The sequence below is a fragment of the Scatophagus argus genome, chromosome 2, assembly GCF_020382885.2.
Source record: "Scatophagus argus isolate fScaArg1 chromosome 2, fScaArg1.pri, whole genome shotgun sequence".
Classification (NCBI taxonomy): Eukaryota; Metazoa; Chordata; class Actinopteri; family Scatophagidae; genus Scatophagus; species Scatophagus argus.
This window is the reverse complement of record NC_058494.1, coordinates 17785412-17812879: the sequence shown is the minus strand read 5'-3', so window position 1 is coordinate 17812879 and position 27468 is coordinate 17785412. Positions and strand designations below refer to the sequence as shown.

At 38.6% G+C, this 27468-nt stretch overlaps 1 protein-coding gene across 2 annotated transcripts in view; it reads right to left on the bottom strand.

Moving 5' to 3' along the window:
* Positions 1–27468, bottom strand: part of LOC124073168 (major centromere autoantigen B-like) — a 73707-nt gene that overhangs the window by 2553 nt on the left and 43686 nt on the right. Inside the window, exon 6 of one of the 2 annotated variants that reach the window (XM_046415197.1) lies at positions 4204–7604. The exons of the other annotated variant lie outside the window; for it this stretch is intronic. Coding sequence (XP_046271153.1) covers positions 7494–7604 — 111 coding nt within the window. The 3' untranslated portion in view covers positions 4204–7493. Of the gene's footprint in view, positions 1–4203; positions 7605–27468 lie in introns of those variants that run through there. 2 annotated transcript variants of the gene reach the window in all.

Below are 27468 nucleotides of genomic sequence, written 5' to 3'. Positions count from 1 at the left end.
AGAGAAGGTGTGGTCACCGGTCAGAAGGGAAGACATCCTCTTCGCTGTTGCCGAGAGAGAGAACGTTAACAGATTCAACTTTTAGGCTTTGCTAACAGTCACAATAATAATTACTCAACATGCAGGCAGCACTTTACCTGACATTTAAATACACTCATGCACAAGCAGTCTTAACGTGTTTCAAAAGTGCTGAACTTCTCAGAAATGCAAATGTGTGAATATGCCTGACAATAAATAAAACAGAAAGAAAAAGGTTATTTTTGTGACAGAAACCCCTTGGAGCAAATATTTGCCTTTACTGCTTACTAATTAGACTAAGTCCAAAATTATGTGTGCTTTTTATTTGATAAGTGAAAGTCAAACATTCTTCTCAGAAAAGCAAAAAATCCCAAAGCATCTTTGAAGATGAGATTGAAGTTTCTGACAAACTTCAAATTTCAGTTATATAACAGAGCCCTGAGACATCAGGACTTTCAATTAAAACATTCAGGCGCCAAACTGCTCTCTGAAGTTCAGCTCTCTCTTAAATCACTTTTTCATATATTATTCATATATACCAGATAGTTTTAGTTGCAGTCACTTTGTCAACCTGGATGAAGTCAGTGTCAGCCAGTGGATCTCTGCCTTTCAAGAACCACAACAGAGAGCCGTTGACTGGCTCGACATCTTTATCGGCTGTTTGCACTGTTACCTTAGCATCAGTATGGTGTATGTTTACAAAAGGGTCTGGATTTTGTCCCTCATCACTTGGACTACTATGGACAGGTGTAATGATTACAGCAAGCAAAAGCTTTTTCACTGTTAATATGGATACCTAACATGAAAAAATGCAACCCATTCTTGTAAATTTTAACAACTTTGAAAATACATTTAACCATTTTAAATAACTTTCTCCATGCTTTATTATGCCTTGTATTATGTTTCATTATGTCTTGTAAATATTTGGAGTTTAAGTCATTTTTGGACAGCCCCAGGGAAAAAGACGGGCAACATGTTTCCATTCGTATGAACAGAATTAATATTGATATATACTTTTTGAAACTATGGCAACAGACAATGGTGCCCATGTGTGAATCTAAATCTCCCCGAGTACTTCAACACACACTAGCATATTGGTCAAATTTAGGATGTGATTATCATACAAAACATAGAAGATTATTCATATCCCCGTTGAATGCAAGATTGTCCAGGTTTCTGAGGCTATTGTCTGTTTTCCCATGCAGGCTTGATGCCCACAAGCCTGAAATTCCTGCCAGGCTGACTTCTCTTCACAGATCAGGATGAACCCACTGGAATTTATAGCTGTCTGGACTCTGCTTTATTTCAACACTGTTTGCTAGATTTGGCGTCTTAACTCCAGCGATACAAGCTCAACTGATCCTCCACAATACTTAATGTTATTAATACGTAATGTTAGTTAGCTTAATGTTAGCAATTTGTTCGTTTTAATTTTCAATTTGTAGATGCTTGTGTATTTTTCTTATTTGTTTCTGTGATTTTAGTCACAAAAAGCTCATTTTGAGGTAAGATGCACCCAACAGTCTTTTGAAAACTTAAGCAATTTTCAATGAATAAAAGGTAAGTCCATTTATTTTACCTTTGCAAAAGCTATGGTATAAAAGCACATACAGAACTGAATCTATCAAGTGGTTTTACAGCATAATTTCCTGTTTTACAGTTTGTCAAAAGGTGTAAAAACCGAAATGCCATAAAGGCCTGGCAGCACTAGGGGTAGTAAAATCCTTTTAAAGTATTAAAATGGATTTTGGATCCTGGCAAAAAGCATAACAGAACTCACATTAACTCAAAAAGCTGGACACAAAAGTATTCCGAAATTCAACAGTAAATAAAGTTTGAGGACAACTGGCGTACAATGAGGTTACATTAAAGAATGATTTCATCAGTGGTACCCAAAGAAAAAGCAACATTTTCATCTCCCTCTGTGGGCATTGAACAAAAGAGGTCAACACTAAGCTTGCGAATTGCACTCTTTTCAGTAGTAGTAAAAACAAGAAACTGAACTGTGTAACCAGTGCTGACTTGGCAGGTGCATCTACAGCTGGCTACGGGGAGGATGGAGCAGCAGCACAACCTGGCCACAAGGCTCTCTGGCGGCCCCGTGGGGTCCCACTCTCCCACGCTCATCACAAATTAAAGAGGCCAGTCGGACCAAATCAGCACTTTTTCGAATTCATCGCAGCACGCTGATGCTATAAGGGGGTGTAAGGTACGGCCTGAGAAGATCAGGGGAGATGAAGCATGATGTGGCCATGTGGGTGCAGTGAACCTTAAGCAACTCCACCACACCGAGGGTAACTTCATCTCCAGTGACTTTGTTAAATACACTCATAACTAACACAAGCACTTAATGCTGACGACTTGGTGGGTGAAGAGACCAAAGCTCACATTTGACATCTTTCTGGATAAAGCTGGAGAATTATAGCTGGAATAAGAGAATATGCAGAAATTGCTTGAGTCAACATATTCATTGGCACTTAGAGACCTCCAACAAAAAGGCCATTCATACCATCTCAAATCCAACATAAAAAGCTGGCAAGAGACATTGTAGGATGAAGGCATTATTAGTTTTTGTTCATTATTCAGGGTCACCTGTCATGTGCTCTCAGGTGTACTGTAATACCAGTACTGTAACTGAACTACTGTCTGTATTTCTACCAGGACTCCTTTGCAACCTCACCATTAATACCCATTTTGTAAAGCATCAAGTTTCTCAAACAAGAATGTTGAGATTCTCAGCTGCAGATGGTGTCGGCAATTATCTGAGTTGTGAAGCCCAAATATTTGTTAATTTTAATTAGTAAACACAGCTAATTAGAAGGTGAAAATTAACTTGGCATATTTTCAACATTAGTCACCGTAGTAGTCATCACAATTCTATGTGTGTAATGTGGAAAGTTTTACACAGAAGGCTGGTACAGTTTAGGATGATCAGTTTTAAGGCTGTGGATTTCCTTCTGCCATGAGAAAGAAGATACATAAACACTTTTGTGAGGAAGAAAATGCATTCAGGATGTTTGCCTAAAGGACATCACACTGTGTTTTCAGTACAAACAACGAACATAAACTTGTGTTTGTTGACAAAAAAAAAAAAAAAAAATCTTACACAGACTCAAGTGACATCACTCGAGGCAACTGACCACATTTTGAGCAACTCTCTCTGAAGACAAAAAGGCTTTACACAGCTTTCTTTAACTTTTTTTCATTGTAGCAGTATTATTACTACTCACAGAGGCCTGTAAATGAACAATGATGTTTAAAATCCACAGCATTATTAGAATCAACTATTTCACTGCAGGTAATTTGATTTTCTCCTTTTCTTAAACATTTTCTTTTATCCAGTGCTCCAGGAAACAGATCCTTAAAAACTCCAACAAGCATCAGAGCTATACTGACTGTATTTTAACAGGCGCACTGATTCATTACATTTTGTTCCAGTAGATTCCATTAGAGAGGAAAGAGTCAGCAAATAAGTATGGACAACATTTCAGGGGAAACGATCTAGTGGGAAATGCCTGCCTCAAAAAGTTAACTTTAGTATAATTTAAGGGTAACTTTAATTTGGCTAAGGTTGAAGTCCCATGCTTTTCCGCCATGCTAATGGTAAACAAGTGAGAGGGGTAACAAACATGGCGATGAGGCTGTGCCAATTAAATCGGAGCTCGATTTAAATGAAAAGCTGTGGATGTTGCCGCTCAGTTAGGAGACATAGCTGGAAAATACAATATATCCACGGAATCACTTTCCTCTCATCCATCACAGTAATACAACAGGAAAATTACACACTGTAGTTGAGATAAAAACAAAGCTCATAACATCTAGCTGGTCTGTGTTTATGTCTAAGCGTGTGTGTGTGTGTAGGTGAGGAGCCTATTATTGATTTTCCATTTTATATTAGTAAATTAATCCCTACAATGTGCCCCCCCCATCCTTATTTGAGGAGAGGATATTGATTGCTTTGTTACACTGCTTTAAGGACGCCATGAATTGCTAATCAAAATTCAAATTCTGCAGGGAACTGCATCAGGTTAAATATTCAATTCCTGGCCATGCAGAACAAACAAGCTAAACTGTTGGGGGACTGAGAGAAGCAGCAGAGTCACACACTGTGATTGTCTGTTTTCATGAAAATTCAGGAATGTCAAGGTTTTTTTATCATTATTTTTCTTTCTTTTTTTAAACAACAACAACAACAACAACAAAAAAACACAAACTGTACTTAAATGAAGGTAGTTTAATACCAACACTGCGCTATACTGACTTTTGCCCAAGATGAATTTTAACCCAAACTCCTCATTAATCTAACTAGAATCATAACTATATATAAATAAAGAAGCTGAAACCTGGGAGTATTTGGTACTTTTTCTACTAAATTAGTTTAGATTAACTGATAATGAGGGAAAATTACATGAATTTAATTTAGAAAACTCAATAGGCTTTTATTATTGTAACATATATCTCAAATAAAATTTTTCAAAATTTTCATTTAAATTTTCATGGCTTACAATTCTAAAAATAATCTACTTTGACATAACTATAAACATGCATTTAATTGTCCTTTAGGACATAAGAAAAATTTACCGGTGATACACCTATCCTGGTCTGGCACTTGATGCCACCATCCACCCTCCTGATGTCTGAGGACTCTGACACGTGTTTGAAGTATTACTTTAACACACACACACACACACACACACACACACACACACACACACACACACACACACACACACACACACCTTGGTCCATTTGGTATTCTGCCTTTATTATCCCTCCAGCAGCAAAATAATTTCCCTTCATGCTAAGATAAAGTATGTTTACTTTGACACCTGTACTTCGGCAGTTGGCGGTATACAAGAATCAATATGAAACGCTGAAATGAGAATCTTACTCTTTTCTACTTGGACAAAGCTTTTACTCAACGTGGGGTCAAAGCTGTCCTGAGCAGTCAGAATACATACGGGGATAAATAATGTCAAGCAGGAAACCCAGCTACTTTTCCCATCCAGCAGACAACAGTGCACAGCAAGACAGATGGCAGGCCAACAGAGACATCTCTGGTTTATGCTTTCTTTGTAACCTGATGTGACCCCAACATCAATGCAGATGTTCTGCCTAGCAAAATTTCATGCTTGTAGACACCTGGAGGAAATGTCAATGCTTTCGACAAGCAGCAGGACAATTCATCTGTGAATGTGATGTTGTCCTTCTCGTTTCGACGAATACATTGCAGAATGACAGATTTGATTTCACATTAGGCATCGTGGCTAAAGGCACGATAAGATTACAGTGTGGTGGGTACTGGTCATGGCTTTTGTAATAAATAGGAAGAACTTTACAGACCATTAAATTCACTAAGAGTATATAACTAAAGCTCACAGCTCTCGGTTTTGACCGAAAATTATGAGCAGACCAGTTCTAACTGATTTTCATTTAGAGTTTATCCCCTACTTTGTATCTGATTTTGTTGTTGGGTTTTGTGTTATGGATTTTCATGTCCTTTGGAACAGTAAAAATAAATGATAATGATACATTTCTGGATTTTCTTTAAAAATAAACACAATGAGCTGTAAATAAGATGCGTGAAACCTGGACAGTTAAACCATTCCAATCGTAAGATAAATTAGCAAGGCTTTACCTGTCAAAACAGTCGAGCGTTAACTAATTATATCTTTTAGAGGCAGAAAATGAGCATATTTGTTCATATGAGAGAGGACGTATCACTGGTGAAACCCTTGGTTGCAAAACAATCTATTATCTGAGAAAATAAGCATCACTGCAATTCTATAACGCTCTTTTAAGTTGATATAATTATTATACTGTGTAAATTATAAAACCAGATGCTCTTTTAACTGGACTAACTGTGCAGCAGACTGCACTTGCAATCGAGTGAGCCTGTGACATAAAGACGGTCTCTTTTCTGTGCTTCTCTGCAGTGAGCCAGCAGCACAGGAAAAACACAGATGCAGCTTTTGACCCCACACTGTCACAGAAATATCAGGGTGCACACCAAAGCTGCACCAGGTCTTCAGTTATCCCCACACCACTTGATCCTACGCCCAGTTGTAATGCTGGCAGCCACCTTGCACCTGTTGACTTGGAGTCCCATCAAACCCAAGCACTGAACTGGCACACCCAATGCTAATATAACTGACCATTCCACTTCAACATGCCAGAAAAGAGACTGAAGGCCGAACAATAAGGCAACATTTCATGAATTAAACAACACTATACCTGGGAAAACCGTTTGATTGCACATATCATTGTAGACTGCTTTTGAAAAATGTGTACAATGAAATACACTACTGTAGTGAAAACTGATCAATCCTCTATGTTTTTCAGCCTATTTACGAGAATTCTATTAGTCAACCAGGGCTGCAAATAACCACTATTTCCATTATCAATGCGATTAATCATTATCAATTAATTGTATATAGTGTCCAAAGAGTTTCCCGGAGTTCAAGAAGGCATCTTCATATTGACTGTTTTGTCCAACCAACAGTCCAAACCCAAAGGCTCGTCATTTAGCATCATAAAGGACAAAGAAAAGATGATAAAGATCGGCCAACTAATTTTATGTCAATAGACTAATCAACTAATTGTTGTAGCTCTCTAATCAGCCCAACAACATAATTGAATATAAGTGAACTGAACATAATTGGGTTGGCTGGTATTTTATTTCTTGGATTGCCCTCCCAAATACACATTGTTTCTCCAACCAAAACTTGAACAAAAGCTATTGATCTCTTAGCACAGACCATCTTTGTAATTGTTTCCCAAGGACTTTCTGTAAAATTATCATTGCATTAAACCTGTGAAGATGTGCAACAGTGTAAGAGCTTCTTCAGACTCTTAACGCAGTATTGAGTGCTGCACTCATTGTCATCATAACAACCTGAACATTTAATGATGCTCTTAGCCAAGAGTGTCTGCATGTGGAAAATGAGTGAAGAGGGGGCGAGTTGCTTGAAAGATAGCAGATGTGGGTCGAAGGGACACATGAACTGCTCATAAACACAAATGTCTGCAAAGGGTAGAAAAGAGGATGGAAAACAGCAAACAGTCTTCAGGCGCAAAAGAAGTGATTGGGAAATGTTCATGTTTTCACAACTAAAGCATGACAACAGAGAGCCACAAGGCCACTACTGATACGAAAACAACTGCAGTAAACAACATGAAAGATTCCAATCAGACCACAAAATGGCCAAAAGTTTGGCCGTTAAAACCGCCGTCAAAGCAAGAGAGAAATTAAACACACATGGCACGACCACAGACACAGCTGTATTGCAAAAAAAACCTCCTTGCTTTATACTGACAAGGGGAAGGTCCTGGGTGACACTGAGCTTTCCACTGCCTTAGTGATCGCTTAACTTTTAGCTCATGCTGCCCCCTAGAGGTGACAAACAGCACTTTGTGACATGTCAGACAGAACACTTCCAAGCACCAGCAAAGTGTGCAGAGAGATGTTCATATGTTCATTTCTTTTTCTGCTGTGCGTGAAATGATGGAACTAAGAAACACACTGCTGATGAGATGGAAATGACTATAAGTGCTACATAATGAAAATGTGAGGTTTTTTTTCTTACCTGTGTGTTCACACCATTCCATGACAGGGAAGCAGGGCAAGGGAGAGGAAAAAAGGAAAAAAAAAGAAATCTGTTAGTGAAATGTTCTTTATTATTGGTACAGAACATCAGTTATTACGTGCATCATAAGCAGGTTCAACGGGCAGCAAAGTATTTAAATCGCTGTGCAAAAACAGCATAATGTTATGATTAATTAAATCCAACAAGAGCCCCGTGGTGGACGGGGGACTTGCCCTTGGTGTACCCCTCTGTTCAGATGAACGTTGGGATCAACTATAGCACCTACAAGACCCTAAACAGATATAGTATAGTATGTATTCTTGCACAAAGCAATCAGAGGAAAATAAGAAAATCCTGCGTGGGATTCTTGAAACGTATGTTGAGAGCTAAGACTGTTCTTACACACGTAAGTATGTTAATGGAATACGTTTGATTTTAAATTTGATCTTAAGATGTGTGCGCCAGCCGATTTGAAAATTCTATGTGAAAATGCAATAAACCCACATAAGGGCTGCAAGACGCCGTTTGCAAACTGCAAACCAGGTAACGTTCAGCTCAGGCAAACAAAAAGAAAAGAAAATGAAATGCCACCTGAGGGCAGCAAAAAGAAAAAAAGAAACTTTTCTTCTGCAATGGAAGAAATGTGTGATGTTTCATTACGATAAAAAATAAAAATAATATAAAGTGATTTCAAATGTGAGCAGTGAAGTCACCGACCCAGAAAAGCACAAACTACGGAACCTCCAGCAGAATTAATGCTTTATGGGCAGAAGTTAGGACTCTCAGTGAAATAAAGAAAACTGCTTATCTGAAAATGGTCGCTAAAATAACAACTGCTGCCACGGAAGCGTCAAAACATCAGATATGGATGAGCACACTGGAGGTTTCTCTGTTAAGGGTACAGTCTCATATTCTACTGGCCAGTGACCTACCACAGCCGGGGAAACATCAGCATCAGACAGCACAACCCCAGCATCAACTACCAAGACCTGAAGACAACGGCAAGCATTGAGCCAAACGTTTAATCTTGAAAATAAATTTGACTAAGATGACTTCTTGTTGATTTTATTCAGCATTAAACATATTGAAAAACACTTGACTTTAAAAACAGAGTAAATTAAACCCCGTCACAAATACAGCCTTGGCTCATTGCAAAGTTGCACCTGCTTAAATGATTAAAAGAAAACAGAAAAGGAGTTGTTGTCAGATTTCAACTCCTCTGTGGTCAGTACCCACAAAACCATTAACCTCCTCTGTGTGTGCGCACAGGCATAATGGTCTACTTTTGTCATTTAGGCTCAACATCATCTTTAATGAGTGCTAATATTTAAATTTAAATGAATAAGCATAAAACATTTCTCACAAAAGTTTGCTTTTGTTTTTATTGGCTTGCGAGTGGCCCAAGACACTATTTTTACTCTACATGAGTTTTCAAGTTTTTAAATTGTGCTTGCAAACAATTTAGGAACTTTTGCCATCATCAAATCTGTGATTATGCACAATTCATGTGTGAGGCCCACTGTTTCTGGTTTGGGTGAACTGACCCTTTAACAGTACTGTAGCAATTAACAAATACTGTTGAACTGCAACACAAACAGGTGTAGTTGGACAGCAAATTTGAAATAGCAGCTAACAAACTTCTAAGCACCAGTGAAGCTGCTCATAAGCAGCTTTTCAGTGATCTGGTGAGTTCTCACGATAAAAGTAAACTGAATATTAAACAGTACCAAAACTGCAGGCCTAAGGACTTCAATCAATGGAAGAAAAGATGCAGAGAAATGAGTAATGAGGCATGTGATAAAGGCAGACACAGACCACAGACAGAACAAATAATTCATTTTCTTAAAACTGTTTTGAAGCTACTCAAATGCTTTTGTGGTAAAAAAAAGGACGGTTTGGCCCTCTGTGAGGCCGACTTATACGAACTACAGGAGGGTGGCTCTGTAATGAAGGTGTTTGTTGTGGGTGTCTGATGTAATGTTGTGTAGGTGATGAGGCAATTCTCTTCTGGCTCACAGAAATCGATTTCGGTTCCTCAGTTTCTCCACCGATCGTTCAGACCGGCATCGGCTGAAATGGTATCAGCACCGAGCCTTTGCTGCGCAAACAGCTGAAAAGTAAAAGCAATTTCTGTGTTTGTCTTGAAAGGAACAAACCTGAGCTGAAATAGTAAAGAAGAGTGATAGGGTGAAGTTGTTAGTCTGAAAGCCAAATGTGAAAACTTCAACAGGCATCAGGTGTCAGGGATGAAACTGCCCCCCCACTGTTCTCCCACTTAACATTCACATATTTCTTACTTTTCTTTTTTACGCATTTGTTTTAAATTCTTACCCACCGAGAACCTGAAAACCAAGCTGTTGTAACATACTGTAAATGAACAAAAATTGCCATCATCATTCCAAACACTTTCTCAAAGGCCGCTCTCAAAGACGTCTTTTCAAGGGTATCTTTGAAAAACTAAAAATCAGAGGGACCAAGACGGACAGCTCAAACAGACTGCCCAGTATGACAGAATACACAGTGACTCCAGCTGAGTTGTGAAGCTCGGCTACATTCGTTGCTCTGCTTCATAAAAACGAACTACAAGATCAACTGAACATATCTTAATCCAGGTTGCATTTTTGTGGGTTTAATGACTTGTGTCCACTTATCAACATATTAATCCAGACATACGTCTTTGCTCAAATAACTACATTTGTCCATACACAACTGCAACTTTCTTTGACTTTTAAAAATTTCCAAAATCAAGCCGGCGGGAGTCATCTGCACTGAAACTGAACGACTCAATTTAGTCAGGACAATAAGCAGCCCATCCACAGTGAGAAGGGAGGGTGTCCATTCTGCTCCTCTGAGATAAGACCGGGAGTCATATTTCCTGACTGCAGGGAATTTTAATGAATGAACGAATGAAAAAAAAGACTGCAAAAGTATGAAGAGAGAATGACGAAATTGATATAAGGTAGGCAAAGTAAGAATTAACATTTTATGAACAGCGAGTCAATGTTCTGCCTGGCATGCAGCCATCCTCCCTCTGTTCTACGTCCACGGAGGGCAACTGAAAGGGAGCTATCATTTCCACTTCGTCGTACCGTTAATGACACAAAGGAGAGGTATGTCCTTGAAAGACTAGAAAGACATATTTCTATATAGCCTGGAAGGATTGCAGATTATTCTTGCCACCCATTTAAGCAGATGAAACTCATACGCTATTAAAAGTATGAACTCCAGGAGGTAGACAGCTTTAACCTATCCAGCTACAGCAGGAGGAAAATTCCTCCAAGCAAATGTTATAAAAGCGTATAAAGTATGACGCAGCTGAGTAAATCAGTCATACATTTTTCTTAACACATCCATTTTGTATGATCCTGGTAGTATTTGATGTATTCTTATAGCCATACTTTGATGTGATGTCTGAAGGAGCTTATTGTACAGGATTCCAGCAGAGAGACCAAAGGGTGACGGCAAAAACTCTATTAACAGACATATTTACATTAATAAGGTGCATATTTACTGCGAATGTGTCCACCTCCTCACAACACCACCTTGATGTTTTGAATAGTAAGATTAAAGTCAGGCGAGTGCAAGAGTGCTAATTTAATCGAATAACATGAAGTAGTCGTTTTTTAAAGAGAAGTAAGAATCAGAGGTGTGCTTCAACGTATTCACACTGAAGGCAGCACTTCAGCTTGAGAGCGTCAGGATCAAATGAATGACCCCATGATAACTTTCCAGAGTTGTCAAATTCTGCCTCATAGTATTATAAACCCCTGTGCAGTGTTTCTGGCATGTGATAAGCCTTCAAAGTCATGGATGTACTTTTCAAACTAAACCGTCAGGATCATATTTCATTTTCCTCACCGGTACCTGTAGCAACGCAGCCCCTTGAGGTTTTTTAACATAGTGCTATTTTTGGTGTGAACATGGCCTTACTTGTCAGAGCTGGAGGTACAATACACCAGAGTCAAGGTCATTTTTAAACTGCAAAAATTATAAATATGGATGTCATGGTCCCAACCTGGCACTCATCCATCATCTCTCACATTGTACATGCTGCTAATCAATGCCAGATGATGAATCGGTATGCAGTATCTAACTGCTTACTGGACATCTCTGAGAGGATGTTGTGCTGACTCTTGGTATAACATTATTTATTTTTTCTTAAATTATTATAACGCTAGGATGATTGATTATATATTCATTAATAGATACTGATTTTTTTTAAAAGATAAACTGTAAGATCAAGTGCTTATTTATGATTTGGAAACATCCTGAAAGACTAATTGGCAGATTTCTTCCATAATTGATTAATTGTTTTGCCTTTCAAAATATCAGCAAATAGTGAAAATGCTCATCACGATTTTCCAGAATCTAACACTCAAATGCCAGAAAATGACAAGCTGCAGTTGGAGAATTTTTTTCTGAAATGCAGAGTATTTTCTGCTGCTGGGGGTCTCTCAATCAAAGCAATACGAACAAAAGATGCAGTTTTCACTGTTAAACAGCCATCATTGTCGATGAAACTCGAGCTGACCTGACACAGTCAGTAAGGTAATGTTTTACACTTTTATTCACACGATTTTTAGTTGCGTTTGTCGACTTCCTTTATAAATCTCTGACTAGCTCCCAGGAGTTAGTGAAAGCACACAGTTACCTTGACTGAAATTTAAATTTAAAGATCGACTGGATTAGCTGAGAACTGCGTCCTCTCAAAGCTGAGAACAAGATCATTTTTCTCCTCTTAAAGCTGATGTTTCAATACATTTTTCCCACAGGTCAGAGTTGACATGTTATAAATGAGCATACCCAGCAGGTTTTTACAATAGTATGGCCCATATCCATTTCACATGTCTTCAGTAACATGTGCTTCACATATGATTTAATGTGAGTTAACAAGTCAAATCAAAACTCTCATAAAAGAACTTCTCCACAACGCTGAACTTCATTTTTACAATTACATCAAAACAATTTTCCAAAACTATCACAAGTTAGTTCCTCTTCACCATTCTTTTGACTCTTTTCAAAAGCTTCTTGCTCGTCTTGCCCTATTACAGGGTGTAATCCTCTTGCTAGCTGAGCAAGTATATGAATTTCTGCTTAACCTCTGTGACACCAGCTCAGGCATCCACCTTGTGTTCTTGCCATTCATGTACTAAAAAGGCATTTGATACTCTATCAGCTGCAGGTAAACACAGAGAGGACACAAGATCAAGGTTTTTTGTCTTTACAAATAGTCAATATAATGAGCTTTCAGGTGTACGGGGTGTTTAAGCAGTGTAAAGCTGCTATCAAAACAGACTTGACTTTTTAGCATGCTTTCACTTAATGGTTTTCTAAATTGACATGACTGTCTCCCTGTTTGTGGATTTTAGAGACACTTTTCTTTTTCTGATATTAAAAAGATGCTGAAGGAGTTTGTTGGGTTGCACTGCCTGTCTGACAATGCAAATCCCATTTAACTTAAAAACTCTGACAAACAGCATCCAATTTAGCCATAACTGTTACACTAGACAACAAAAAAAAGAACAAAAAAACAACTTCACAAACTGACATTAAGTTGCGTTATTTTTGCTGTAATGTGATAGCACAGGAAGTGCAGTGTCCACAGCACTGCAGTGCATCACAAATGCACATCAAAAGCAGAGAGACCACACACTGTGACTCAGACAGCAGGGTTCATGCACAGATTAGACAAACTATGCAGACAGTCGCATCAGTTACAGCCCGTCAGCTATCCATTCACTGGCTGTCTTCACTGATGACCAGATTATACAGACACTGTGAAAGGCACCAGGGCTGCTTGTTGAAGGTCAGGGCTGAGAAATGCTGATACTAAGACAGTGGAAAAAAAGGACCGGACACAGCGATTCATGGCCACTCGTACAGACAAAAATCACACAGAACATAAAGGTTAAATCTGACGATCACTGAAAAGACAACTGATAAGTATGAAGCCTTTACATTTGAACTTCTCCCACTTAAGTCACCGACATACACAGAGGAATTGTAAAATAAAGGAAAAAGTATGCAGCAAGATGTGGAGCCTAAACAGTATCTCCACAGTTTTTTGTATGCAAACTCAATTATTTACATTATCTTTTCAGAACTTCTTGAATTTCTCTGCGATGTTAAAAGTTCTTGATTAAATAAACTAAAGTTTGCACAAAACATCCTCCATTATCATTTATTTAACACACACACTAAAAAAAAATCAACTATACTGCTTCATCAGGACAGAGGGCGCTATGAGCTTTAACCATCACATGATCAGTAAACTAATCTAATCAATGACAATTGAGGAGGAGTACTTAAGGTGTCTACATCAGATTAAAAAAAATGCCCAAACAACATCAACACTGGAAGCACACCCCACAACACTTGTGGATCAGATGTATTAAATAATTTGGTGCTTTTGTTTCTGCCGAGTGTTTCTCAAATTTCCTCTTTAGAGCTACTGGATGCCTTTTAAACCTCTATTGCTCAGTCACCAAGCTGCAACACCAGGTCCCATTAGAATTAAACATAGTCTGTATCTACATCAGCCTGTTCGTGTGAACTCTATGATGACAACAAATTTAAGATTCACCTGCAACCCAAATGACATTAAGCTATATAGGCTGTACTGTATTTGAACTAATGCAGTGTGAACCATGGGAGAACAGTTCCTTAAATTCTGAATTTTGTTTTGTGAGGAAAAGAAGGTGATAGACCACTTTGAAGCTTGTATTTAATACAGTTGGCAGCTTAGGGACTCTTTTAAAACATCCACGTCAAAATATTTCAAACATCTCAAATGCACACAGAAAAGATCACCGCTGCAGATTTAGTGCAGTGGGTAAGAGATAAACAACAGATATTTTAGAAAAACAAATTTAAAAAAGCAGTGAAACACAGTTGAACCTGAAAAGGTCGTTACCCAGGTGGTTTATTCAGATTCAAATCTATTGAATGTGTGCAATGGTGTTGAATTACGGAGTAAAATGTGCAAGTCTTGCAGCACAACTGAGATGAAAAACTGAACTGAAGGAATAATGAAGATGTTTGCATGTGTGAAAGATAAAGTGTTCAAGAGGTTTCATTTTGCCTCATATCTTTTAAAAGACAGTGTTTAGGAGCTGTGACACTTTCCTAAAGGGATCGTGTAACTTTTCTTGGCTCATGCAGAAACTAACAGTGTGGGAAATGTCAATGCCTTCAGGCTGCTCTGTGGCAGGTGGGAGCATATCCTGAGCCAGTATGCTCTGTATGTAAAGCACCACAAGAGTAATACACTATACACCCGGATCTTGAACTCAAGAGGTATTTAGATCAGGTTTAAGCTGACCGATCACATGCAGTGTCAAAATGCAAAGACTTCCTGGTCATTAATATATTCATGGAAAAGCTGTGGGTGTAGATATACAGAAGACTATTGCAATATTTAGGGGGAAAAAAACAGTCAGGATAATCCCAGTCTTTGAATGCCACAGTCACAGACCTGATTCTCAAAAAAAAAAAAAAAAAAAAAAAACCTGAGATGCTGAGTGAAAGAAATATAACAACATGCGATAATTTCCTCATTCTTTTTGCAACATATACTCAACTGAAAATAGTACAAAGACAACATATTTAACTGGACTAGCAGGCTACAACAATGGGATTCAGTGGAGGCTAAATCCAAAATCCCATGAGCCTATTCCACAAAAATATGACATAGTGTATGACATAAGGAGGGCAAAACACTCACATTTCGTCTGTTTGGCTCAAATCACAGTGTGAAACAACACTGTATTTTCACCTTCTAGACTTTCATATATGTATTTTTGCAATACATTGAAAGTTTCACCTCATCAGCAGCATAGATTTTTGTTAATTTATGCTTATTCTAAATTTGATGCCAGTAACACATTTGAAACAAGGCAGCCCAGGGGCAAGAAATACTGAGAAAGTTGTGAAATGCTCATAAAAATATTTGGAACATTCCACAGGTAAACAGCTTCACTTGTAACAGTTAATCGTGTGATTGTTTAGAAAAGGCATCCACGAGAGGCTCTGCTATTCACAAGCAAGGACAGTTCAGAGTTCACCACTTTGTGAAACACATGACTGTATAAAAGACATTACCACATGGGCTCGGGAACACTTTGTGATACCACTGACGGTGAACACAACCACAACGGCTTTCAAATGATTTAGTTGTTTTCATTTATGCTTTACACGCCATCCCAGCTTTTTGGGGACTGGGGTTGTATGAGTCTCCAGTGAAATCGAGGGTAAACAAAACTCTTTGGGCGATCTGGGTACTGCGAAGCTTTGCTGACTGGATCTATGTGCTCCCTGGAATGACACTGCTTCTCAGAATAGCCAATGGCAGATGCCTTCCTTCCCTCTGTGTTATTTGGAGCTCAAGGGCAATGGAATCCAACCTCCTGTGGTGTAATGTAGTGCGGTCCTTACTTCAGGACAAACAGACAGAAGGGCCGGTGGATCAAATCAGCCCATCTTTCAGTCACTGACTCATACATGCAGCCTGTAAGTGCTGAACAAATGGGGCCAAATGATGGCATCATGGGATGCCAATGAAGTTAAATGACTTAAAATATGAAATACTACAGAAATCACTCTGGTCAGTGTATACTAGGGCTGTAATTACTGATCATTTGCATAAAAATACATAATTTCTAAACCCTAAAGTCCAAAGTTTATTGTCACATATAACAAATGCAAACTCAAATCCTCAAGACTGAGAAGCTGCAGCAGAGAGATGGTTGGTATTTTTACTTGAGCTATCACAATATTTGCAGATTGATTTTCTGTCAATCGACTTATCTGCTAATTGACTGAGCCACTAAAAATATGACGTATCTACACATTGCTTCCTTACCATAGCAGTCAGTCACATCCTAGTTTTTCATGGATAATACATTAAAACAAAATTATAAAACTCTGCATCGTCTAGTACATAAGTATACATCTATTACAAACACTGTAATAAAACCAAACTAAGCAAACAGTCTCACTTCAGCTTCACTCCAGTATTACAATGCATTGCATCAGTAATGGAGGAAGGCCAAAAAAAAAAAACCTTCAAAAGATTAATTAGCATCTTGTCTTGTCAAACACAATATTCTACATTTGGCTATCCAAAAACAGGAGAAAAATGATTTGTGAAGCTGCAGGATACTGTCAGGGGAGCTTTACTTTCTTTTCAGTGGTGATCTACAGAGCCTGACATTAGAAAAGGCAGCTGCTCCTCCAGGGCAGCAAGTTTATGTAAAGTGAAACGCTGAGTGAACAAAGTCGGGTAGGAGCTCCAACATTTATGCAGCAATATGTGTGTGTGTGTGTTGTGTGTGTGTATATATATATGTGTGTAAAGCTAACATGCATATAGCTTATAACTATAGCTTAAATTAGTTCAGGAGTTTGATGATGGAAATCAGTTGGTTTTAAAATATGTACAGAAAAACAGATAACACCGAGTCGTTACAAGATCATCTGACTCGGCAGTGGTCACTTAACGGACAGGGACAGACAACTCAAAGTGAAAGTGAATATAAATGTCCTTGGCTTCTGACATGTGTCTATCTATGTCCATGTGTGTCATCATAACAACATGATTCAGTTAAAAAAAAATGTAGGCATAAAAATTTCAGTAGAAACAGAGGCAACATGTAAGAAGAGTACCTGGGTGGATATACTCTTTTTGCTTCTAAGAGGAGTAGACCACTGGTATAACTACAGCTAACAGTCTTAAATTGACAGAAAGAGAGACACAAATGCAGAAAACAAAACGCAAACAGAACAAAAAACAAAAATGAAATTACAGTAGTTGTGCAACTCTAATTATAGGAGTCTATATAGATAATCACAGGAAACTGTAAAGTGAGGCTCCAGTAAGACTTGCTGGAGAAAGTTGCTACACACCCACAACACCTGCTCAGACAGCAAATGCATCTTGCTGATAGTTGTTGATACAGACATAGCTGCTATGGGCAAGTCCAGATCATCTTACTCAACAGGCCTGCAGCGCAGGGTGTGGTGAGTGAGAAAAGTAATACCGCAACTAAAATCTCCCACTGTTAATGTTCTATATCTTGATCGGCTATCGCCTGCAACAGCTGGATGCCCATTCTGGCTCCCGGAAATACAGTGGATTCTCCTGGGCACGTTTTAATTGGCAATATAACCATGGACTATTTTTATCAATACAGTATGAGAAGTTTCAGGGACGCTGTAGATCTCACTTAAAGTTTCTTAACAGACATACGGTAGACGTGTGAAACTACACTGCTTCATAGAAAGTTCCTGTGATTAAGTCCAGATTACGTTCAAATTAATATTCAAAACATGCAATGTGATTGGAGTATAATTAGAATAAAAGAACAGGGGAATGCTAAATTCTGCAAGTCTTTCATTATTAAGCATTGCAAGTAACAAGACAGAAAGTTGAAGCATACAAATTCTGTATTTCACAGTATGGTTTTTCCTTTTGAAGACATAATTTCAGGAGTCTTAAGTCAGACCACACCACAGAGACCCTGGGAAACCCCACCTCTGCCACTGACCCGACACATGCACAGCAGAGCCCACGTGGCTTCCTCTTCTGTCTGGACCAACAAATCCATCAACTCGTCTCATGGGACCTTCCATTTAGTTCATCCAACACAAAAGCTCAAGTTCCTTTAAATCAGTGTAGGGTTTCCTGTCTCGTTTGCCTTTTTAAACAATAAAAGCAAATAATCAAAAGTAATTATTCTTCCCATGCAAACAAAATCTAAGACATGATGTGATGGTGCTTCCGGCATACAGATGGCAGAGTTTAACACCTTTAACACCTAAATTCAAAGACTAGCACAATCCCAACTGTGCTTTTCCCCTTGTTTAACAGTCAAGCCAATTTTCATCCTGCTGGAGGTGAAACCAGTGTTGTTCCAAGGTTAAGTACGTTAACCTTGAAAGTTGTGGAACCCATCATTTAGACTCTAAAGAAATTATGACAAATGACTCAGTGACTCAGCTACCACATAAATAAACAAAGCCAAGAGTCTAAAGCCATGCTAGAGGCTAACCAAGGATAAACACTAACTCCAGCATGCTAACATGCTCGCAACGATAATTCTAACTCCCTGATGCAAAGTTCATCATGGTCACTACCTTAGTTTAGCATGTCAGTGAAACTAATATTTGCTAATTATCATTAAACTCAAAGTGCAAGTCTTACTGAACTAAGGACAATATGTCTTTGATAATAAAAAAGGCATGACTGCAACATATGAAATTATAGAGGCTGCATGTGGGGATGTAATTAGAGATGATGATCCATAACATCTTGTCGTCAACAGAGGCGTACTTTTGTCTAACTTTTCTTTATTTTGTTTATTTATTTATTTAACTGGTGCAGCCTCGCCTTGTAACAAAGATTGGACTCGATATTTTTAAGCCTGTGGCTGGGTGAACTAAAGAGACCTCCTGCTGCGGTCTGTCTAAGCTTATCCCTTGAATCTACTGTTTAACTACTGCATGAGCAGCACTAATTAAAATGAAATCACCATAATAAAATCGTTGGAGCTGGCTTTGATCTCAGAAAAAACCAAGAATGTAAAAAGGACAAGGCGACACTCCCCTGTCATTGTGACATCTACCCTTATTTCTATTTTAGTCATTGCTAGATATTTCACAGCGTTGCTACTCATTACACCATCTATCTCCATTTTTTTAACAAATTGGAGGATGAAATTTTGAACTGTCAATCTTTAACTCTCTGGTGACACTACGGAAACACTGTCAACACTACTGTAACGTAGCCTAAATGGAGATGTACAAAAACAGTTGGTGTCCCTTCGTCAAAATGTTCTCAGCTTAATATTCAAACTTCCTTAAAATCAATTTTTGTTAACATATGTGCAAAGTTTTTGGCTGGTCGTAAATATGTAGATCATACGAACAGCTGGGGGAGACCAACAAAACACCTGCAAGAAAAATACTGACCTTATGATAGAAAGGTTGGACACCTCAACACGGAGTAAATGAACTGGGGTCTTTAAATGGAAACAGTATAATGTTGCATCTCTTCAAGTGTCATTGAGTTGTCCTGGATTTCAGACCATATTGTATCAGAGAAGCATTGTAAAATGAATAAAAAAGAAAAAAAAAAGATTAGCTTACAAGAGTATAAGACAGCTAAAAGAATTCATGCCTGCTTTTTAACTTTTAATACATCAAAACTAAAATCAACTTCAGGTGAATTTTTTTTTGTATGTGTGGAAAAATGATCTTACATTTTGAGTAAATGTACTTTTTCCTAATCATCTACGTATTTACAAGACAAATGTATTTTCAGTGACAAATGTGCTATATATAATTCCAAAAAAAGTGACATTACTCTTAAATAAAAGCATAAATGAATCATTTGTCAAACAAATGTTCAAATACTAGATTCATTCAGCCTCTATCTAATTTTAGCTTTATATTAGTTATCATGAAATATTGAAAAAATCCATACCGTTTTTAGCAGTTAAAATGTGACGGATTAATTATTTTGTGAATGCACTGTAAATAATCTCTTGATGTTTTAACATTAGACTAACAGCCATGGGTGCATCTCGGAAGCCCATAGGAGTTTCATCTTACTAATTTCCAAGTCAAATTGCACAAAATGCTGAATTAATTCAGCAGGTATGTCAAAAGAGATGTAATGCAAGTAGTGTTATTGTCAGAGCTCTATTCAGGCAGTCTAATTTGCTGTCAAAGAGGAAGAAATTACTAATGTCACGTTTAGAATACGCTGATATTTAGAGCTGCTTCAACTTGCTCTGACACGTTAGAAAAATTGCAAATTCTAATGCAAACATATCTCCCAATTAATAAAACAAAACTGCCAAGGAGACATTAATGATTGATTTAGGTTAATTATCCAACATAAGTTTAACCATTGGAGCTCCTAACACCGATGGATGCCATACCTTATTTATTTCAATTGTGTAAATTTCTAAACAGATTACTATAGATGAAAAATTATATAATCTCTTCTATAAGTGTTCATTAATCTGAATATTTAAGATGCTTCCTGCATATTTAAAAAAAATAATAATAATAATCGCCCTTCATCTAAAAACTCTGCCTAAAAATAGGCTCATTGGTAACGGCCTTTATAAGGTTATATGTTGGTGTTCATCAACAGCCATGGGTGGAGTCATGGCAAGCAAACATTTTATCTTTGAGCGTACGGAGACGACCGAAGTGCAGTGGACAAAAGAACAAAACCATCTTATGTAGTGCCAAGTATCTTAACCTACTATTGATTCTTACAGATCCAAGCCGTGTCATCTATTAAATATTCAACTTCAAATAACGTAATTTAAAGGAAGACCTGAAAAAAATAAAAAAACATTACACCCTTTTGTCAGGGGTGCAACTTCAAATTAATTTAATTTTTAAATTCAGCAGGACTGTAAAAGGTTGAATTTGTGGAAAACATGTTACGGTGAATGTTTAATTGTGTTGAGAGAACAGGTAGAACAGAAATGACAACACAACAACCACCTGGGTGAGAGGAAGTGAGGGCAAAGGATGACCTCTGACATTTTCAGCTTCTGAAAGTTTAACCGAACCCAAACATCAGACCAGCCCAATACATAAAAAAAAAAACTCACCCGTCTGCGACAGAAAGGCAAACCTTGAGCAATGATGTTGATGCTAAATATCTTGAGTACTTTCTGAGGAGGTAACGGTTCCTTGGCAACGTCCTTGAGGTCTGCCAGGTCGAGTGCCTGGCTCTCCAGCGGGACGTGCACAGTTTTCCCTTTCCCACAGGCAGCATTTGGCATCTTTCTCCGAGCACCAGACGTCGAGAAATGGGGAATAGGGCAATGCCGCAGCATTGCGGGGGGAATAAAAAGGCCCGTCTAGTGGATCATGTCCCAGAAGGGTCGACTATGGTCGTAAGCAGATATCGTTTCCTACACAAATTTGGTACCTTCCTTGAGCAGATGTATCAATACTGTGCTCGCTGAGCCTTTGCACCTATCTACTCAGAATCATTTCCCTGCTGACTGTCACCCTTTAAAATATCTCTGGGGTGTGAGGTCACTGTTGCGCCAAAGCCAGGCGGAGCAGCTGCTGTCAGGGCTTGCAAGTGAATGGACCAACTCAGTCTCTACCCCCTCAGACAGGCACAGGAATCTGCTTTCACGACCCCCTCGGTTATGGAATGTGTACCAGCAGTCGTCCGATGCAGCACATGTGTCCAGGGAGCTTCCTCATTGTGGTCATTCTCTGAACCCCCCTCTGGTCCTCCCAACTTAGTGGCCTATGCTATCATCCAGCCCAAATAACTTTACCCCATGAAAACTGTCAACATACAACAAAACAAATGACTACTGTATCTTCATCTGAATCACGTTTGTCAACATAAGTGCTAAAGCTAGGATTTGTTACATGCTAACCTTCTCAGACTCTTCCATGAACCAAGGTGCTCAGGAATGCCATCTCTGTTTATGTCAGCAAAGAGGCTGATGATATTTCAAGAGACGACCACACAGTCCATGTTATGTGCGTGTGTGTGACACATTCACTTAAATAAAGATTCTCTTGATCAAGTGTCAAGAAGGATGGACTTATAAAGTCTATTAAAATGTCTTCACGTGCAACTATAAAGAGACTTTTTCAACTGAACCTTTCTGACCATCGAGATACTATGGCAGGTGTCAGAGGTGTTTAAAGGTGTGTAGGCACAACATATAGTGCAACAGCAGGAAGTTGAAAAAGTTCAATGTGGCATTTAAGCTGAGCCCCACAGAAACTTAATATGCAGGAGAAAAAAAGGCTAAATACGTACAAATCCAGAGACTGAGTGGCAAGAGACAAGCCTCCCTGTGGGTATTTAAATGTCTGACCACGTGGAAACAGAAACACCAGGGCTTTGCCTCTCTTCTATTCTCACATCCACCATTGTTTGAGGAGGATTACAGTGCCAGAACCTCTATCAGAGTAGAATGAGGCCCTGACACACCAGGCTGACAGTCAGCCATTACACGCCATTGAGTTTGTGGCTGACCAACACCCACGATTTTTACAGTATGTTCAGCACAATTGAAGCAAGTTGGCGCCTTATTGGCAGCTGTTCGGCCAATTAAGCATGTTGAACTACCAGCAAAGGCTGTCTGTGAGATAGAGAGCTCTCTGACTGGACATTCAACCTACCAACTTAGTGATTTCACTTCTTTAGTACAGTTTTTCCTTATTTTTCCCCATCAGCTTCTTCACAAGCAAAACACTGGACCGGACTAGTGTCAAGCAAGGCAAAAGTTAAGACTTGCAATCACAACTTTAAATCCCTCCTCTTCACAATTAGCATTCCAAGACTTTAAACACTGACATCAAACAGATTCAGGGTGGTGAATACATTGTTTGAAATCCTCTTTCAGTCGTCTTTTTTTTTCCCATTCCAAAGAAGTAAGGTCACATTACATTTCCATACAACAAATCTGCCCCACACTCAGACTCAGGCCCTAAAAGACAAAATATCATGACTATGATGCAGGTTTAGAGCAGTCACAAACTATAAACACTATATGAGAGTGAGGATACAGTTTGCAGTCCGGTAGTGTGATAATGTAGTAAATATGGTGACAAAACACTAGAAAAGTTAAGAGTCCATTGGAGCCATTTGGAGATGACAGCAAAAGAAGAAACAAATTAGTCCACTGTGTGGGCTTCAGCAGCGGTGAGTGGGAACCAGAATGAATATTCATAGAATGTACAAATTATAAGAACGTAGCTTTCTATAGGTATATTAATAAATATCCTAGACTGAGTGACTGATGTGACACAATCTGATACAATCATCATCATTATAAGCATTTTCCCAATGCGTTTATAAACCATGACTGACAATAGTGAGACATGCTGAGCCAAAACCACCAATGGAGCAACTGTAAACAGCTGTTTGTTTTTGAAGTAATTGAGACCTTGCACAGGTTACTTGAGCTTTTGGACTAATCTTAGGCCATGGAGTTGCGTGACAGACATGCTGCTCCAGTCTGCCACAACATGATCTGTCCAAAGTACCGTAACTTGTTAAACATCAAGCCAGGCAAGCATATTTACCCTTCAGATGCTCTGCAATTCTTGGAGGAACATTCTCATTAAACACTGTCTACCATACCATCATTTCTATGAAATAATTTCAGGAAATGAGATGGAAGGGAACTTCTGCAAATGTATGCATATTTGCATTTCTGTTTACTTTCCCACGACCAAGAAATCTAAACCTCAAAGTTCTCTGGTGGAGAGAGGGAATAAGGTTCCTGCAGTTCTTGAAAAAGTTTCCAAAATCAGGTGTTCTAATTTTGTGCAGTACAAAAGAGCACGTGCTATGCGCTTTCATGACGACACTGAAACTGTGTTGAGTATATTGGGAGATTTAGAGTATGAAGCGACAAAGGCAGACAAAAACATGCTTTTTATGATCATATTACAATTGTACAAGCTTATAGCTTGCACAAAACGCATACTAACAAAGTTACTGAGTAAATGTCTGTGTCCCAGTGTTACTGCAGAGTCACTGAGTTTGCATTCCCTGGTAAGACATCCTAAGATTGCTGGAGTGCCAGAGGACACTCACAAATGAATCCCAGCTTTACAGAGCAACTGAGACGATATGGTATGAGCATAGATGAGTAGTGCGCCCTACTCATGTGCTACATGCTACTCATACTCCAACTTATCTCTAGCCTCCTTCAACAGCCTTGCCTATGTTGTAGTGAGTTATTAATACTGAACCTCAAAAAACAAAAAAAAACAATGCCATTATGGCAATGAATGTTTAAGACCAAACCATAAATTATTCAGCTTTAATTCATAACAACGTTTCTAGTTTTTACTATCATCGTGATCTATTTTTACAGCTACATATTAGCCGCACTGAAATTTTCCATACTACTACTGCTGGTTCAGTGCTGCCAATGTTATTCAGACTCCATCACTGCAGCTCTGGAGAGTGTGAGGTGACTCTAAATAGATAATCTTTTTATAGGTTCACTAAGGTGAAATATCATAAATAAATTATATTTCTATTGTGCGCTAATGACTGGCAGGGATCAGCCTTATAATTTAGTAGGAGATAAAACCCTTGAGCTGCATCTTCTGCATTTGTAATGGATAATAAAAAGTACCACCCAACATGCGATAGGGCATGGTTCACTGCATTTAAATATCCATACGATGTGTGAAAAGTGAGGGCTTCAAGAGCAAAAACTGCTTTTCAGTTGAAAAATAGTTACATCATTCTCATCATATTCATTCCCTCTCTCTACATCGGCAAGCAAAGACATTACAACATCTGCCAAACACCACAGGCCTTACTATGAAAAACAAGCAAACGAATGTTCACTGGCTTTCACGCACTGCTGGACAGTGTCCATGTGAGACAGGCTACAGTTCATTAAGAGGTAATGCCTGCGGTGCAGCCTGAGCACAGCTACAACAAACACCCACAACCTGTGACTCATAGAATTAATGTGACTTTCGGACCACTGCCTCCCTCTGGTGTCAGAGTGGGACAACAACACTGCACTGCAAAAATTTCCCACTAAAATCCTGTCATATGCAGGTTTTTCTCAGGACCTTTAAAGAATCTATTGTGCTAGCACCATAATCCCTAAACTCTAATAACTGGTCGTATTAATTAAGCTTGTAATGCAAATTAGAGCTGCACAATGCAATAAAACCAATCGCAATTTTAGCATCTATGACAAGCTTTGACTGGCTCCTTCACAGACATTAGCCAGGCACTGCTTCCCAAGCACGACTGCCACCGCAGAAAACAGATTTATCACTACAAAGACAGCCTGCAAGTACAACTGTATGCTCTATGGAAGGGCAAATCCTTTGGTCCACGTTTCTTTGTCGTTACCTTCTAAAGCCGAGAAAAACTGCTGACAAAAACACGCTGAGCTTGCAAGAGTGGTGGGAACACACACATGTAACAACAGAACAGTTTTCACCACACATGCAGATCCTCGCTAGTATGGAGACCTAGTTTGTTTTTGAAGTATTTTCAGAGCAAAGCCTATCCAAGGCAATCATATAATTACAGTCCAAATGACTGGTGATTTTAACATGTACAATCCTGTCCCAAGAGTCAGGCAGTGCAGAAGACCATCATGAGCTGTTTCAGCAGCGTGACTGGACAACTCACTGTAAGCCAGTGAGTTGTCTGTCCTTATTGGTACACTAGAGATTTCTTCTGGTCTTTTTAGTTTGTTAGCCTCCCAAGTGAAGTTCACTTTGTGTAAAAGTAGTAAAAGGAGGTTTTTGCTTGATTTTGACACGATAAATGCTTATATCATCGCCACAAATTCACTCAGTCTGTTGATAATAAGATATGGCCATGTCGCCTTCAAACTTGTCTCTTTTCTACTGCTACATTAAGTATCACAATGAAAGTAAACACAGGAATGTACAGCATTATCAGCAGCCTTTCGTTTTTTTGTTGTGCATGACATTGTGCAACGTTAAGACAACCTTTCGGTCTTAATTATGTAGCCTTAACAAAGTTATAGGGAAGACAGAAGGTATTAAAGAGACTACTGGCAACGATCAATACGACATGCCTATGGAAGAGCTTCAGTGAAAACAGACCATTTTCAATATATACATATCTTGGTATATACTGGTGGTGACTCAAACTAGTTGCTTTCATGTGGGAGGATGACAACACTGGTCCTTTGTGGCTCATCTCTGCCTCTGTGACAAGGCCGGTGTGTGGGAGATGCCACCTACAATAAGCAGGCTGTCTTTTCTTTGGAAAAACATTTAATTAGAGGCAATGAACAGAGAGAAAAGCGGAGCGCTGAATGTGCATCAAAGTTTGATCCAGTAAAAACAATTTGGCTGCTCGTCTCAAGCAGTAATACACGAAAGTTGTTCACGTATGGAGCATCTTACAGTACGGTGCACTTAACTGATCAGTATTAGTCTGCAGAGGTGTAGCTCAGATTCCTACAGTTCAGAAACATATAATACATACAACATATTCTATTGCTATAGCTTTAGCACCAGAGACATCAGAACAACACATATTTCAGCCTTGTGGAAATCACTGTACGAGCAGATGCCTTCAACATTACATCAGGTGCCATTTACAAATTAAAAGATCTTTTCAGCAGATAAAGTGAGCATTGAAAATCTGATAAGACATGGCAAAAAGAGGAGGAACAAGCACACCTGAACAACTACAGATTATACAAACAGATGAAACTGATATTTTTACATGTACGCAAACTTTTCTTTTTCTCCCAAACTACCCAGACGGCTGAGGTGTGAGGCTGAAAAAGGCAGTAGTTTGTTTTTAAGTCATGACATCATGCACATATCAGACACCCTCCTGGTGATTTGAATATATTTTTCTTTTGCTCTGGTGAATCCAGATAAATCAGTGATTTATTCAGCCAGCGTTGATATGAATGTACCACAGAATGCGCTTGTGGGCCCCACACTGTGCCATATGGTTTTGCCTTATCTGAGTTCTGCAGATACCTTTGAAATCTTAGGTCTCTGATGAATCATTATAAGACATCTAATCCTGTAAGATCACATAATGCCTTAGTCATTAGTCATCAGTGATATGTTAAAATTAATTTTAAGGTGGACAGGCGGCGGTGTAATCTAGGGAGCCTAAAATGGGTCTAAAATGCTCCTCTAATCTTGTCATATATATAAAAAAGAAATCTACGACAGTTTAATGAAAATTATATTTTAAGATCAGAGAATTTGGTTATGGTTTGGATGAAAAAAAAAAACAAAACAAACTATTAATAAAATTAGTGACCCTTAATCTCAGAAAGCAGAAGAAGAAAACACACTCAATTTCTATGAACACACT